The following is a 16,649-nucleotide window of genomic DNA, read 5'->3' on the forward strand; positions in this document are numbered from 1 at the left end:
CGCCAATCAAGGAGGGGAAGCGGCAGTGGAGCAGCTACGTAGGTAGTGGAGTGGGCAGCAGCTAAATAAATACAAATCTGCACATACACAGACATCTTTAGACACGGCAAATCGGGTTTCCAGCAAATCCAGAACTGCAGCCACTCCGATATTTTTAGCTTTTCTCCACAGGACAAATGCTTTTGCTTTTAGCCATAATTGACTTTTCATATCTCTGCAGTTCCTCCACATAACCTGCTGGATGTGACAGATACCTTTTATAGTTATATTTGAAATATGATCTCCCATCGTATTAAATAATTAGACATACAGTATGTTTATAAAAAACAAACATTATTACATACTCGGTTGGTTTTTGCTTGCTTACTTGATTTATTGATTGAATGATTGGTTTATGTATTTACTAATTGATTGGTCGATTTGATTGGTTGATTAGATGGGCTTCCCATTTTCAATTCAGCTGTTTTGTATATAACATTTATTTTAAAGCATGTACAGTAAAAATATTCATCTGCATATTTTCATTAACAGAAAATAAGACAGTATGCACAACAATCTATCGTTGAAGAGGAAATCTGCAGTTCAAATAATAACAACGCGGGCACCCTGCCACCAATTTTCTTTACAATTTATAATGTTTACAAACAATGGAGTTAAACAAGCATATGTTGTTTTCTGCATGAATCAATAGTTATATACCATTCATTGAAAAGTATGTAGAAATCGCAGATTGCCACTTTAAATATGGATGAAATTAGACATAAACTAAATAAACAATCAATTGTCATAATTTCCCCTGTGTTTGCGGTTCGTTACCTGAGTCTATGGGTTAAGTCTTAATCAAGGTAACATCAGGGGATCTCTGAGAAGGATGGAGGGGTAATCTCCTATTGTGCAATACACAGTGTCTGGTTTATTCTGATTATTTCCTTTGCCCACTGGGTGGTGCTGTGCTACAGCTGGTTTCTGTAAGGTGCTATAGAAGACTGATGTAGTCTCTGCCTCAGAAGGGCTCTGTGGTTCCGTCCTCTCTTCTGGTGAAGTGTACTCTTTGTCTCCTGGATGGACTTCTTCTCCTCCTGCTACTGCTGGTACTGCTGCTCCTGGTCTCCCTGCAGTGTCGTGGATTGATGTCACCTCAGATCCAGGGGTGTTCTGTGGTTCTGGTCTTCCTGATAAAGTACTCACTGGGATGTCAACTTCTGGAACAACGGCCTGTTAGGAGATGATTAATCATAACGTGCAAATGATCATTAATTAAAATGTTTTTTTTTTATTCTCTAGAGTCTAAGACGTTGGGGGGTGGGGGAATTGCTTTAAGATGGTCATACCATGGATCATTTAGCTATTTGATTTGGAATTTTAGGACCCCTTTAGGTATCAAAAACAATTATTTGTAAATGTTTTGATAAAATATTGAATGTGGCCCTTAGTCCCAAATCCCATAGAAATGCATTGAATAACACATTCATAAATGGCAAAAAACTAGGTTAAAAATAAATCATAAGGTTTTGAAGTGTCTGTCCTATATCTAGGAGATTCAATAAATATTTGTGCTTTTTTTGACACATATTTAACTCCTTTTTTGGGGTAGACCTCCATACTTCCATTCATTTTTAAACCAGTAATGGTTACCTTCAAACGGGTCATAGAGCAAAACGGAGAACACCATCGTGTTTGTAAAAATCGCCCCTTTCCACATTGGGGTCACATTAGTTCAGACTCTACAGACATTTTCGTGAGACGACCGATTTCAGGGATGTCTCATGGTCTGACAAACACCGCTGTAGCATTGGCTGCATCTCAATCCACTTCATCCGCCTATGGCGGCCTTCCGCAACTGCGGTGATTGAGATGCAGCCCATGTAAAAACACAGATATCTCTAGCTTAAACTGATGGATTTTGATGTGGATTTTATGTTACTTATATTTACGCACCGTTGGTTAAACATAGATTAATGATAGAGAGGGTACCTTCAGTAGCTGTTTTTCTTTAGGGGATCGCCGTCTTCTGGTTGATGTGATGCATCCTACACCAACTAAGAATAATCCACCAGTAACAATGCCCACAATGGTGCCAACTGGTGATGCTGCAGCGATCCCCTTCTTCTCACCAATACCTGAGATGTCGCACACACACACACACATACACATACACATTTACATGACACACACACAAACACACACACACAGGCACAAAAGCAGCATTATCCACATTTTTGCTGGAGAAGAATATAACTGCAATGATGTTAAAAGTTAGTTGATTTTTTTAATAAATATAGAGGTATGTACAGAAAGTGGAAGTTAGTAAGTTAGACTTACATATGTCCTCCATGCGTTGTGATTTGGTCTCTGCACTGACGTGATTGTTGACGATACACTGGATGAATCCATTACCACTGGAGACGGTGATGTTGACCTCAGAGAATGACAGAGAATCCTGGTACAGTGTGCACTGACCTCCATTACAGACATAAAACATCCAGCCTGAACAATTCACTGTGATGATACAAAGTCCTGTACTTGAGTTGGAGTATGTCACCTGCATGGCTGGAATGGGAACAGCTTCTAAAACAACCAATAAAGTTCAGAAAGATACATTTTACATGTATGACTGGTGAAGACATTTTAAAGGAGATTAGCTTTTTCAAGCAAAGCAGAAATACATAGCAGACTACCAAAACACTAAAAAATCACAAAACTCACCCAACACCTTAAGTCTGTATGAAGACGTTGAATCTGTCCAATCTATTTTCTGTGCATTTGCAATGTAAATTCCACTGTCTGTGTCCGTCAGATTCTTAATGCACAGTGTTTGGTTCACTGGGTTATAATCTACCTTCTCCTTGTATTTAGGAGAGATCTCTTTATCATCAACTATTATATAATTTTGGAACTTCCATTGAATTTGTTTGAGTTGATCAGGTAGTTCTGCAACAGCCAGACACACCGAACCTCCGTTCAAGCCATACTGGTCTATTGGAGGGTCTTCAGCCCAGGTCCCTAAAGAGAGAGGAAGAGGTTCACCGGGCGCAGAGTTTGCAGCTCTTTATTCAGATAGGGATAATCTTAATAAGTGTTTAATCTAGAAATACATGTTTTTACTGAATTACAGTTAATTTAAGGAAATTAGTAAATTGAAATACATTTTATTACAGACAGAAATACTCCTCAGCACAGGATGTGGAGGTATTGGGCTGCGGTTGTGAGGCTGGTTGGACGTACTACCAAATTCTCTAAAATGACGTTGGAGGCGGCTTATGGTAGAGAAATTAAAATTAAATTATCTGGCAATAGCTCTGGTGATCATTCCTGCAGTCAGCATGCCAATTGCACTCTTCCTCAAAACTTAAGTCATCTGTGGCATTGTGTTTTGTGACAAAACTGCACATTTTAGAGTGGCCTTTTATTGTCCACAGCACAAGGTGCACCTGTGTAATGATCATGCTCTTTAATCAGTTTCTTGATATGCCACACCTGTCAGGTGGATGGATTATCTTGGCAAAGGACAAATGCTCAATAACAGGGATGTAAACAATTCTGTCCACAAAATTTGAAAGAAATAAGCTTTTTGTGCGTATGGAGAATTTCTGGGATGTTTTATTTCAGCTCATGAAACATGGGACCAACACTTAGCAGGTTGCGTTTATATTTTTGTTCAGTATAATAGCTTTCCACAATGCAATTCTCACATTACTTTTAAGATGATAAAAACACACACACACATAAATATATATATATATATATACACACACACTGTATATATTTCTTAATCCGACTGCTCTTAATTGATAATCACTTAACCGTTTGGTAAACCTATAGATTTTAAACTGCTTTGTTTACAACAGATTTTGTGAACTAGAGGGAAGTTGAATTGTGAATAATTATGAGTGAGAAAGTTACAGATGCAAAAATATCATACCCCCAAGACATTTTGGAGGGCGTATGCTATTTGTGCGTCTGTAACTTCTCACTCATCATTATTCACGATTCATTCAGAATTATCCGTAATCATGGAAGGACCCCATATTAATGTAGAAGTGTTCAGAAACATCTTCTATTCTTATTTACAATAAAAGTGACCCCAAAATGACACAATACAATATTTACCATTCATTTCTATAGGGCACAAAATTATCTGAAACACAACCAAAACAAACAGCAAATGCATCCAACAAATGTGTAGAGTTTCAAGCTTTGATGTAGTCATTGTGTGCTATGAATATGGGACCACATCCATGTTTAATACTTTAATAAACATAAGTGAATTCGTCCCAACACTTTTGGTCTCCTAAAATGGGGGGACTATGTACAAAAAGTGCTGTCATTTCTAAATGGTTCACCCAATATGGATGAAAATACAGTGAAATGAAAGCTAACAGTCTGCAAATTAACCTCATGGTCATTGTTTGATTTCTAATCCAAACTTCTGGAGTATAAAGCCAAATGAAGAAAAAAGTATTCACTGTCCCAATTATTACAGAGGGCACTGTATGTGATGTAATACACAATTTTCAGGGACCACTTTTGGCTCGTGGTGCTACTTTCATAACTACTGGCTTAAAATTATACAAAAGTACAGGAGAATCCCTTTAAGGCTGTTTATGACACACTGGGGGAGTGTGTTGTGACACACTTTGTTGAAGTAAAGTGTCGAATGAAATCATAATGCCAGATGAGGTTGACAGTACTTTTTCACAGATCTGTGCTCTACTGTCTTATTGCTCTCTTTTATGTATTGCTATCCTACATCTTAAAGCTAGTTCAAGTATGCCTATACTTTGGTGCATCAGTGTTAGAATATGAAAACTTTTGTTTCACCAGCTCTTGGAATCCAACCATAACACTCATCTGGTGATTGTCGAGCACGAGATGTATTACTGAACAATCTCATGACAGACCTCACTATTGACATTGAGTTGCTTAAATTAGCTCTTCCGGTAAATCAACATGAACAAACTCAATGAGAGTATGAAAGACTACGGTCTTTAAAGGTGTAAGACTAATCTCACGAGCCATAATCTAATTCTCGAAATAACTAGCTTGTCTGTCAAGAGATTAGTCTAGTGTAATTCTGACTTTGTGATGAGATGGCCATTATAGAGGCATATTTTCTAAATCCATACCGCTGAAGAGACGCTTTATAGCACAATTGAAATGTAATTTCCGATTGGGCTGACATGAGAATGCAGTCTCCATGAACACGGAGCGTTGCCTTTAAATTGGAATCACGCTATAGCACAGATCTTCAGCAATACGGATTGAATCTATCCCAAGGTCTAAAGAGTTGTCTAAACAGTTAACAAATAGTTAACAGCAGCATATCTGTCTGAAGGGTGTTTTTACCAGCAGTTGACAGCAAAACCACCGTCAGAATGACACTACTGACAAGAAACTGTTAACCACACTGAACACTTCCTGTTGACTAACAAAGAGGCACTGACAACCAAACCTAAACATTAGGGGCTTTAGAAAGACACTCATGGGGTTGTCCACTGAACGCTGACTAGCAACAACACCTGGAAACTAAAAGACACAAACCATGAACAGCCACAACATTTCCCCAAGAAGAGGCAAACAAAATAAAACCCACACCAAACTTAAAGACAGGAGCAAACCAAAATGTTGGTGCAAAGCAAACACAAAGAAGATCAGACAAAGGACCGTTTTTCTAGAACTCAAATAGGGCACATCAACTAAAGGTGTTAACCCTCCACATCGCTCCAGACAACTGGAGCACTAGGGTCAGCCACTCTTAAATATCAGCTGGGCCAGCACAGGTGAAACACCTTCCCACTAACGAGATGACAAACCAGGGCAGGTGTAACACATACTGACTAATGAGTTGACACCAATCGGTGTGCCCCACATGCTAATGTCCAACCTCAAAATATACATAAATGACCAAAGCCTGTAACAAGGTGTTGAAGTGCTCTGATGAAGTGCATCACTTTATTTCCATGGCAAGAAATAATCAATTTTATCAGGCCCACATTTCATATATTAACACGGAAATGAATCATTTCCTGGCTGCTATTGACTCATAGGTGCTTACTTTTTTGGAATATGACATTTCCAATATCAAAATAGAATTTTCTAAAACGTAATGTTTCCAATTCCGATGTGGCGGTTTCATTTGACAGAGACGGACCGAGACGTTTAAAAACAGGCCCTTCATAGTATATTAGTGATTAGGTTCCAGAGATGAGCGCCGGCCTGGGCAGTACATTTTAAACTATCACAGACATGGCCCGCGTTCAGCAGGATGCAACATTTTGGAACCTTCAGAGAGAAATATTCCATGTAGAACACAGGCGGCCGGTGGCACCTTAATTGGGGAGGACAGGCTCATTGTAATGGCTGGAATGGAATCGATGGAATGGTATCAAACACATCAAACATGTTTCCCATACGTTTAATACTATTCCATTTACTCCTTTCCAGCCATTATTATGAGCCGTCCTCCCCTCAGCAGCCTCCTGTGATGTAGACCAAACAGGCCTCTGACATATAAGGGAATAAGGGATCAGGTCAGCTCTATTTGTGGCATTTCTATCTTCTACTGAAAGTGGCCCTGATAAACCAAACCCTCTGACCTATACAACCTTGGCCTACGGCCGGGGGTTGGCCCTGCCAGCAGGCTTAGCACAACCACAGTTCACGACTGGGGGCTGACCCTACCGGGACGCCAGCAACTAGGTTAGCTATACAGCTAACGTTAGCTAGGCTAGCTAGGTGGCTATCGTTAGCTAGGCTAGGGGTTAAGGTTAGGTTTAGGGGTTAGGGGTTCAGGTTAGAGATAGGTAACATGCTAGCTATGTAGTTAAAGGGTTAAGGTTAGGGTTAGAAATAGGTTAAGTTTAGCTAACATGCTAGCTAAGTAGTTAAAAAGTAGTAAGTTGTTGCAAAGTTGATAATTAGTTAAATGCTAAAGTAGTCCATGACAACAACAGAAACCTTCAACAGGGCCGGACACCAGGCGTATGTGGCAGGGGCTTCTAACGATCATGAATTAGAAAAAGAAAGCCAGTCACGTCACGAACACCAACGCCACCTTACGAGCTAAAAAACTTTTTCTCTCCTAGCATAAAGATGACTCTGAGCTGCCGAGGAGAGCCCCTGAGAACAATGAGGGCTACATACTTACTGTTTCCACGGAGGACTTATGTAAGTCATTCAAACTTGTTAGCACTCGCAAGACTGCCGGCCCAGACAGCATCCCTAGCCATAGGACTCACTTCCGTCAACATGTGCAGACCAGCTAGCTGTTGTGTTTTCTGACATTTTCAACCTCTTTCTAGGTCAGGTCGTTATCCACACCTGCTTCAAGATGTACACTATCATCCCTGTGCCCAAGAAAGGGAAAGTAAGTGAACTGAAAGACTACCGACCCGTAGGACTCACTTCCGTCATCATGAAGTGCTTCGAGAGGCTAGTCAGGTCCCCTGTATCTCAGTTGGTAGAGCATGGCACTTGCAACGCCAGGGTTGTGGGTTCATTTCCCACGGGGCCAGTATGAAAATGTATGCAATCACTAACTGTAAGTCGCCCTGGATAAGAACGTCTGACAAATGACTAAAATGTAAATGTATTCAAGGAGCACTTCACCTCCTCCCTTCCAGACACACTCGACCCTCTCCAATATGCCTACCGCCCGACAGATCCACGGAAGACGCAAACCCTATCACCCACCTGGACAGAAGGAATGCATATGGGAAGATGCTGTTTGACTACAGCTCGGCCTTCAATACCATAGTGACCTTTAAGCTCACCACAGAGCTCACAGCCCTGAGACTCCTCCTTATGCAACTGGTTCCTGGACTTCCTGACGGGTCGCTCCCAGGTGGTGAAGTTAGGCAACATTACCTCCTACACACTGATCCTCAACACGGGGGCCCCACAAGGGTACATCCTCTGTCCCCTCCTGTACTCCCGGAGACCCGAGTTGGCACTTAGAATTAATTAGTGAGTCGCTTTTTTGAAGAGCCGCCCTCGGGCCCCGTAATTAGTGAGTTATTAGCCCAGTTATAGCTCCGTTATAGTCAACAATTGGGGAGTGGTTGCTTCCTACAGGAGCTTAAAATGTGTGCATTTCTAGTCATCTTTGAAAAGGGAGTCAGGTAAAGAGCTTTTTTTATGTCTTAAAGGGGCAGTGTTGTATAAGCTAAGAAGCCAATAGGCAGAGCGTAGCATAATTTGTCTGATTCGCTAATAATGGTATGGGAATAATGAATTTATTTTCTAAAGTGGTTTCTTGCATTAAACAACAGAACATTTTAAGTCACCTCCTTGTGTCACGATCGTCGTAATGAGTAACGGACCAAGGCGCAGCGTGATATGCGTACATCTCTATTTATTATATTCACCACACGAACAAAACAACAAAACGATACGTGAAGTCCTTGGGTACATACACAAACCAACACGGAACAAGATCCCACAATACACTGTGCCAAACAGGCTGCCTAAGTATGGTTCCCAATCAGAGACAACAAGCAACAGCTGATTCTCGGTGCCTCTGATTGAGAACCACCCCGCCAACATAGATACACATTGAACTAGATCCTGAACATAGAAACACAAAACATAGACTCTCGTGACAGAAGATCCCACCAAAACTGGACCAAGCAGCGTGTTTCGGAGCAAACGCCGGGTAGGGCATTCCTGGAGGCGGAGGCGATGGCCACCAGGTGGGCCAATGGCTGGTCCCTGGGAGGACTGTTCGAGGGCAGAGGACCATGGGCAGGGTTAAAGCCCTGGCGAGAGAGGAGGTCTGGGCGCCAACAGTGTGGTGCGCGGACAGGCAGGTACTGTCACGCCTGGCTCTGGGGACCTGTGTTGAGCCAGGGTGTGTAGAGCTATGGTGAGGCTTGGTCCGGTATGGGGCCAGGACTTCACGTGTCGTTGGGCCGGGTGAATCGAAATAATAAAGTATGTTCGCTTATCACGCTGCGCATTGGTCCACTCCTTTCAACGATCGTGACACCTTGTCTGAAGGACAAGTGGATAAACAGGTTAATGTCAAGCCCTGCAGGTTTTTCTTCTCCAAACCTTTCATAAAATGTAGGCCTACATTGAACCCAACACATTGGCTGCTACTGTAGGCTGAATGATAGAACAGCTATTTCCATGTTAAAATGTTATGGGTTGCATTTTTTCCATTGTTTTTGATGGTAGGCCACTCTGGTAGGCCTGCAGTAGCCTACTTGGCCAATGTTAAAACTGTAACTTCAAGCGGGTACAGTCTCAGTGTTCACAGTAAAGGCACGCCGGAAGATGCACAGATTTTCACAATGTTCATGTTTGCACTCAGCAGTCCTGAAATTTGGTGGAAGGCCTGATTACCAACAACGATGAGACGGCCTACAGGGAGGAGGTAGGCACTCTGACAGCGTGGTGCCAGGTAAACAACCTCTCCCTAAACTTAACAAAGGAGCTGATTGTGGACTTCAGGAGGAACCAGGCTGGGCACGCCCCCATGGTCATCAACAGGGCTGTCATGGAGACGGTCCAAAACTTGAAGGAGATGAAATGGTCAAACCACACGGAGACTGTGACGAAGAAGAAGTCACAACAGCGAACCACCCCCCATGGACATTTATCATTGTTATATTTGTTTCATTCACTTCCCTTTGACCTGCACTGTTGGAGCTCTGAGATTAAAAATGTCTCTGTACTCTACAATTACATCTTACCCTAACCCTTGGCATTTTTCCTATTTTGTTGCCTTACAACCTGAAATTACAATGGATTTTAGGGGGGTTTGTATCATTTGATTTACACAACATGCCTACCACTTTGAAGCTGCAAAATATTTTTGTGGTGAAACAAACAAGAAATAAGACAAAAAAACAGAAAACTTGAGCGTGCATAACTATTAACCCCCCTAAAGTCAATACTTTGTAGAGCCACCTTTTGCAGCAATTACAGCTGCATGTCTCTTGTGGTATATCTCTATAAGCTTGGCACATCTAGCCGCTGGGATTTTAGCCCATTCTTCAAGGCAAAACTGCTCCAGCTCCTTCAAGTTGGATGTGTTCCGCTGGTGTACAGCAATCTTTAAGTCATACCACAGATTCTCAATTGGATTGAGGTCTGGGCTTTGACTAGGCCATTCCAAGACAATTAGATGATTCCCCTTAAACCACTTGAGTGTTGCTTTAGCAGTATGCTTAGGGTCATTGTCCTGCTGGAAGGTGAACCTACGTCCCAGTCTCAAATCTCTGGATGACTGAAACAGGTTTCCCTCAAGAATTTCCCTGTATTTAGCACCCTCCATCATTCATTCAATTCTGACCAGTTTCCCAGTCCCTGCCGATGAAAAACATCCCCACAACATGATGATGCCACCACTATGCTTCACTGTGGGGATGGTGTTCTCGGGGTGATGAGAGGTGTTGGGTTTGTGCCAGACATAGCGTTTTCCTTGATGGCCAAAAAGATCAATTTTAGTCTCATCTGAATAGAGTACCTTCTCCCACATGCCTTTTGGCGAACACCAAACGTGTTTGCTTATTTTTTTCTTTAAGCAATGGCTTTTTTTCTGGCCACTCTTAAACCCATAAAGCCCAGCTCTGTGGAGTGTACGGCTTAAAGTGGTCCTATGGACAGATACTCCAATCTCCAAGGTGGAGCTTTGCAGCTCCTTCAGGGTTATCTTTGGTCTCTTTGTTGCCTCTCTGATTAATGCCCTCCTTGCCTGGTCCGTGAGTTTTGGTGGGCGGCCCTCTCTTGGCAGGTTTGTTGTGGTGCCATATTCTTTCAATGTTTTAATAATGGATTTAGTGGTGCTCCGTGGGATGTTCAAAGTTTCAGATATTTTTTTATAACCCAACCCTGATCTGTACTTCTCCACAACTTTGTCCCTGACCTGTTTGGAGAGCTCCTTGGTCTTCATGGTGCCGCTTGCTTGGTGGTGCCCTTTGCTTAGTGGTGTTGCACACTTTCAGAACAGGTGTATATATACTGAGATCATTTGACAGATCATGTGACACTTAGATTGCCCACAGGTGGACTTTATTTAACTAATTATGTGACTTCTGAAGGTAATTGGTTGCATCAGATCTTATTTAGGGGCTTCATAGCAAAGGGGGTGAATACATATGCACGCACCACTTTTCCGTTATTTTTTTTTTATATATTTTTTTAACAAGTTTTTTTTTTCATTTCACTTCACCAATTTGGACTATATTGTGTATGTCCATTACATGAAATCCAAATAAAAATCCATTTAAATTCCAGGTTGTAATGCAACAGAATAGGAAAAACGCCAAGGGGGTTGAATACTTTAACAAGGTACTGTATCTGTAGTTGTCCTTGTCTTATTATTTAATAGTGATGTTTTTTTATACCTCCTATTATGTTGCGGGTCAATTTGACCCATTTCCACTTTTGAGTTGTCTAAAATACTACTTAACCTCTCTTTTTATGCATGAAATTAAATGACTTTTCCTAATTTAGGATCATGAACCTACCTGAAAAATGTGGACACGCTGATGTGTTGTGGAATGTCTGTGTAGATTTTGTATAGAAACATGATGTTGTAGGTCATTTTGACCCTGAGGCTTTCAAGTGTATAGATATTTGCACAGGTCCAACATAAACAAGTGTATTTGATGTATTTTGTTTTGACTGGTTCTGCTTGCACTTTCATAATTATGTTTGTGTGAAAAGGAGCTTTCCGAAGCTTCTCCTTCTCAGTGTGAGAGCAGCAGATCTCTGACACAGACACTCAAAAATGAGCTCCAAAAGATTTTCAGTCAATGTAGCCTTATCACAAACTCTGGACTGTGACAGTGAAATAGAAGAAGAGGTTTCAGAGACAGAGGACATTTCAGCGATAGAGGACAATGCTGTTGATGATCGAGATTGTGAATTTTTCTTTGGTGAAGAGGATTCAGAGGAGGAGTCTACCATACCATCCCCTCCATCAGATGGGAGAGAGAGAGAGCATGCAACAACCATCACCCAGAGAAGAGAGGACATGGAAGTCTAAAGATGGTAATATAGAATGGTCACCGTCACCACAACGAAGAAGACAGTCAGCTTCCAATGTAATCAAAATTGACTGTCTTGAGTGTGTTTAGACTGTGCGGGTCAATCTGACCCATACCACAATGGACATAATTTATTTTCAGCAAAGCACCAGGGTTAAGGGACGACTTAAAACATTAATTGGATTACAATCCAGTATTGCCTTAAATTAAATGAATCACATGCGTCTAGCACAGGATCATAAGATATCTTGCTTTCTGGAAGCACTGCAAAAGCTGCTGACCCAACCACACCAATGACACACACATCAAATACGAATGTTTCATTAAAACATACAGAATCAATATACTGTATCACTCACCACGTAAAAACGAACAAGGAAGTTAGAGAAAGCTAACTCTATTCCTAACGTCATCATGCAAGCAAGTACATGTAATAGATACAAAACATGAACAGGAGAAAGTAAAGAATCCATACAATACTAACCATAGTGGAGGATAGAGAGTAGGAGTATTCCCTGTTTGGAGAAGCAGGAGAGGGGACCACCAGACATCTCTGTTGGGTGCTGTGTGTCTGTTTCCTCTGGCTGTACGTCCTCCCTATCTCTCTGTGACTGACTGGTAGCTAGCTAGACTCACCAAAACACACAGAGAAGAGAGAGAGAGTAGAGAAGGGAGAGAAGAGACTTATTTTGATGAGAGCTACTGTTCTAAAAAAGACTGCCTGTATGTTAGTTGAAAAGGAAGTCACAATCTATCTGAAAATACCCCTTCACTCAGCTTGAGAGTTAGAAAATGAGGAGTGCGTGTTTGGGGTCTGTTACTGCGGTGATCAGGCTGATGGTATCAGAACGGTGTGTGTGTATATTTTCATGTAGGCATCGTATGCCTGCAGAAGGGTTTGCATGAGTTATCCTGCATGCTCATTGTTCAGTGTGTTTTTTGTGAGGAAGTGGGTCCTAGCTTACTGACAAAGGCCCCCTTCTACGTTTCATGTAACATATTGTGTCACTTCCTGTCTGGTGGTCTCCGTGACACAGTCTGTCTGTCTGTCTGTCTGTCTGTCTGTCTGTCGGTCGGTCGGTCGGTCGGTCGGTCGGTCGGTCGGTCGGTCGGTCGGTCGGTCTGTCTGTCTGTCTGTCTGTCTGTCTGTCTGTCTGTCTGTCTGTCTGTCTGTCTGTCTGTCTGTCTGTCTGTCTGTCTGTCTGTCTGTCTGTCTGTCTGTCTGTCTGTCTGTCTGTCTGTCTGTCTGTCTGTCTGTCTGTCTGTCTGACCACATAGATATAAACACAGACACAGAACCCCCCTAACTGGAACAGTGATGCCATTAGTCATTAAGACCTTGTCTGTAGGATGGTGAGAATATGAGCAAGACCTGGTCAGGTAGTTTACACGTGGAATGTAGCACAGTAATGGAATAGGGTTGTGGGTTCGATTCCCTCAGGGGACCATTATGAAAAAGTATGGAAATCTATGCTTACTTGAACGACCTCTTTGCAATCACATTTCAGTTTTAAAAACACACAAGACATTTGTGTGTGTTGGTTGTAGAACTACAGCAGGTTAATGTTAAAGTATAGTGAGAGGTCATTGCTTTCTTAGATGAGGGGGCGGTTATAAAATGTTGCACATCACTATTTTTATCAGAGAAAGGACGTCACGTGTCTTAAGTTCTTGATATGTATTTCTGTTAGTATTTCCTGATGTTGCAACTAAACCATAACTGATCAACCTAAAGTACTAGTTTGGAGAGTTCTCTTTTGACATTTCTCTTCTCTTCTCTTCTCTTCTCTTCTCTTCTCTTCTCTTCTCTTCTCTTCTCTTCTCTTCTCTTCTCTTCTCTTCTCTTCTCTTCTCTTCTCTTCTCTTCTCTTCTCTTCTCTTCTCTTCTATTATATTATATTCTATTCTATAAGAGTCTATAATATTCTATTCTGTTTTATTACCAGGGGTTTTCCAATCAAATGCCAGACATTCAATTATAGAGTTTTGTTATCAGTAATGATGTTAAAACTCTGAAATGTTGCCACCCCAGCACTTTTCCTGGTTTGTTAAAGAGGAAGTGATACACAGTACCAGTACTGACCAGCTCATCAGAACTGCTGCAGAGAGGACATTAGAAAACTGCCCTTTTCAAGCACACCCTTCCCTAAAAAGTCATTTTGAAAATCTCAATGGGTCTTCAGCTGATGGGATACAGCAGTTGAACTAAGCTCATGAGGCATTTATAAGTTATATTCTTCAAGATTCAATGGGTATATATCATTAAAGAGATGAACTGGTACTTTTGTACACTTTTTAGCCAGTAGTTGTGAAAGAATCGCTCACAAGCCAAAAGTGGTCCTTGAAAATTGCATACTATATCACATATGTGCAGATTGCTCTCTCTCTCACTCTGTTGTGTGTGCATGATGTGCCTCTTGCTAGCTGTCACTCACATGGTGAGGGGCTGAAGCTCATTGGTTGAACTCAAATTGCTAGGGGGCTGGCCCACTTGGGGGAAATGTAGGGAAAATGGCGCAACACAGCTTCCAGAAAAACAGTCGCTGTCAAACTAGGGACTTCCTGGGTAATTAAGGTAAGACAGTAATTCTGCTCATACTACACAATACACTACTGTACATATACACAAAAGTATGTGGACACCCCTTAAAATTAGTGGATTCAGCTATTTCAGCCACACCCGTTGCTGACAGGTGTATAAAATCGAGCGCACAGCCATGCAATCTCCACAGACAAACATTTAAAGTAGAATGGCCTTACTGAAGAGCTGAGTGACTTTCAACATGTCACTGTCAAGGATGCCACCTTTCCAACAAGTCAGGGAAATCTTAACGCTACAGCGTACAATGACATTCTTGATGATTCTGTGCTTCCAACTTTGTGGCAAAAGTTTGGAGAATGCCCTTTCCTGTTTCAGCATGACAATGCGCTATGGCACAAAGCGAGGTCCATACAGAAATGGTTTGTCGAAATTGGTGTGGAAGAACATAAAAATAGATATTTAACCAGGCAAGTCAGATAAGAACAAATTCTTATTTACAATGACAGCCTACCCCGGCCAACACTGAGCCAATTGTGCGCCGCCCTATGGGAATCCCAATCACGGCTGGATTGTGATACAGCCTGGAATTGAACCAGGGTCTGTAGTGAAGCCTCTAGCACTGAGATGCAGTGCCTCAGACCGCTGCGCCGCTGGCCTGCTCAGAGCCCTGACCTCAACCCCATTGAACACCTTTGGGATGAATTGGAACGCCGACTGCGAGTCAGACCTAATCGACAAACATCAGTGTCCGACCTCACTAATGCTCTTGTGGCTAAATGGAAACAAGTCTCTGCATCAATGCTCCAACATCTAGTGGAAAGCATTGCCAGAAGAGTGGAGGCTGTTATAGCGGCAAAGGGGGGACCAACTCCATAATAATGCCCATGATTTTGGAATTAGATGTTCAACTAGCAGGTTTCCACATACTTTTGGTCATGTAGTGTACTTTGTAGTTTCAACAGTTCCGGAGTATGTCTTTAATTTAAAAGTCCCAAAATGTATGTACCGATCACATATTTAACTCATACATTGACAAGCCCAATAACTTTATTAGGCTGAAGGAGGGCTGGCCAAAGCAGATTGTATGAAAGAGTTGACAATGATGACAACATCCATTTACTGTAAGTAAGCACTAATGTCATCTCTTGGATGAAAAACTAAAGTTTATTAAAAAGCACAATGCATAGATATTCAAAAAGTACAGTTGAATAGAAAAAAAAACATGTATAATACTGATAATATTCTGTAAAATTCATAAAGAAATATGTTAATCTATCATCGAATGACAGAAATAATGAATCAAAGATAATACATTTCAGACATTGATAACGTAAACAATAAATACAAAATTGCCATGATGGTGCCACTATGGAAACCATGGATCATCGATCCCATACATTTTTTGTACATTTAATCCTTAGTTGTTTTTAATGGTCCAATGCAGACATTTTTATCTCAATATCAAATAATTTCTGGGTAACAATTAAGTATCTTCATGTGATTGTTTTCAATTAAAATGATCCAAAAAAAAATAATGTTTCTAAGCAAAGCGCAATTTGACAATCAAGAATGTAGCTAGGAATGTCTGGGCGTGGTCTGAGTGGAAAGGGGAAAACTGAATATTAGGTAGGTGTTCCTAATGTTTGGTATACTCAGTGTAAAACACAGGAAAATCACATTTTTGACAGCGCTGGGACTTTAAGTCGTTTTCTTTTGCCATTTTTCTATCAGCTTTTTGTTTTTTGATTGGTAATTCAGAATCCGTAATTAATTGGTCATCCTGAATGAGTTTTAAGTTAGAATTTGCCAGTTTGGCTCACTTGCTACCTACCAAGCTAGCTTGGAGACTGTTTGGATGTGAATGGGTTAGAATGCCACAACACCGGCTTGGAGAGAAGCAGAAGAAGTGAGAGGACTGCATGAGGAGATGGCTGGGACTAGTGGATAAGATACTCTGACTGATAATGTTATGCTTCTAGTGCCTTTGAGGCAGCATAATAGCATCACCCAAGTGGTGCTACATGGAGTTAGTGGAGAGGAGTGGCTAGCCAGCTAAGCTAACTATCACCAACCCAGAGCACGGAGGACATGGGGGGGCAGCTGCTGACTGT

General features: G+C 41.5%; 1 protein-coding gene across 1 annotated transcript; it reads right to left on the reverse strand.

The window, feature by feature from the left end:
- Positions 1-392: 392 nt before the first annotated feature.
- On the reverse strand, positions 393-12,656 carry LOC123483852. The gene is made up of 5 exons (XM_045213810.1): positions 12,481-12,656; positions 2,707-3,003; positions 2,323-2,568; positions 1,975-2,120; positions 393-1,215 (listed from the first exon to the last, which is right to left on the reverse strand). Exons 1-5 carry the CDS (start codon positions 12,545-12,547, stop codon positions 841-843), a joined length of 1,131 nt encoding a protein of 376 aa, XP_045069745.1. The 5' UTR covers positions 12,548-12,656; the 3' UTR covers positions 393-840.
- Between the last annotated feature and the right edge of the window lie 3,993 nt (positions 12,657-16,649).

This window comes from Coregonus clupeaformis, unplaced genomic scaffold, assembly GCF_020615455.1.
Source record: "Coregonus clupeaformis isolate EN_2021a unplaced genomic scaffold, ASM2061545v1 scaf0156, whole genome shotgun sequence".
In the NCBI taxonomy this organism is placed as follows: Eukaryota; Metazoa; Chordata; class Actinopteri; order Salmoniformes; family Salmonidae; genus Coregonus; species Coregonus clupeaformis.

What these genes read in the sequence shown, in the direction of transcription:
- LOC123483852 (XM_045213810.1), bottom strand. Translation starts at nt 12,547, where the DNA reads ATGTCTGGTGGTCCCCTCTCCTGCTTCTCCAAACAGGGAATACTCCTA. An exon ending in ATACAGACTTAAGGTGTTGG is followed by an intron (nt 2,569 to 2,706) that starts GTGAGTTTTGTG and finishes TGGTTGTTTTAG; the next exon opens with AAGCTGTTCCCATTCCAGCC. An exon ending in ACAACGCATGGAGGACATAT is followed by an intron (nt 2,121 to 2,322) that starts GTAAGTCTAACT and finishes GCGACATCTCAG; the next exon opens with GTATTGGTGAGAAGAAGGGG.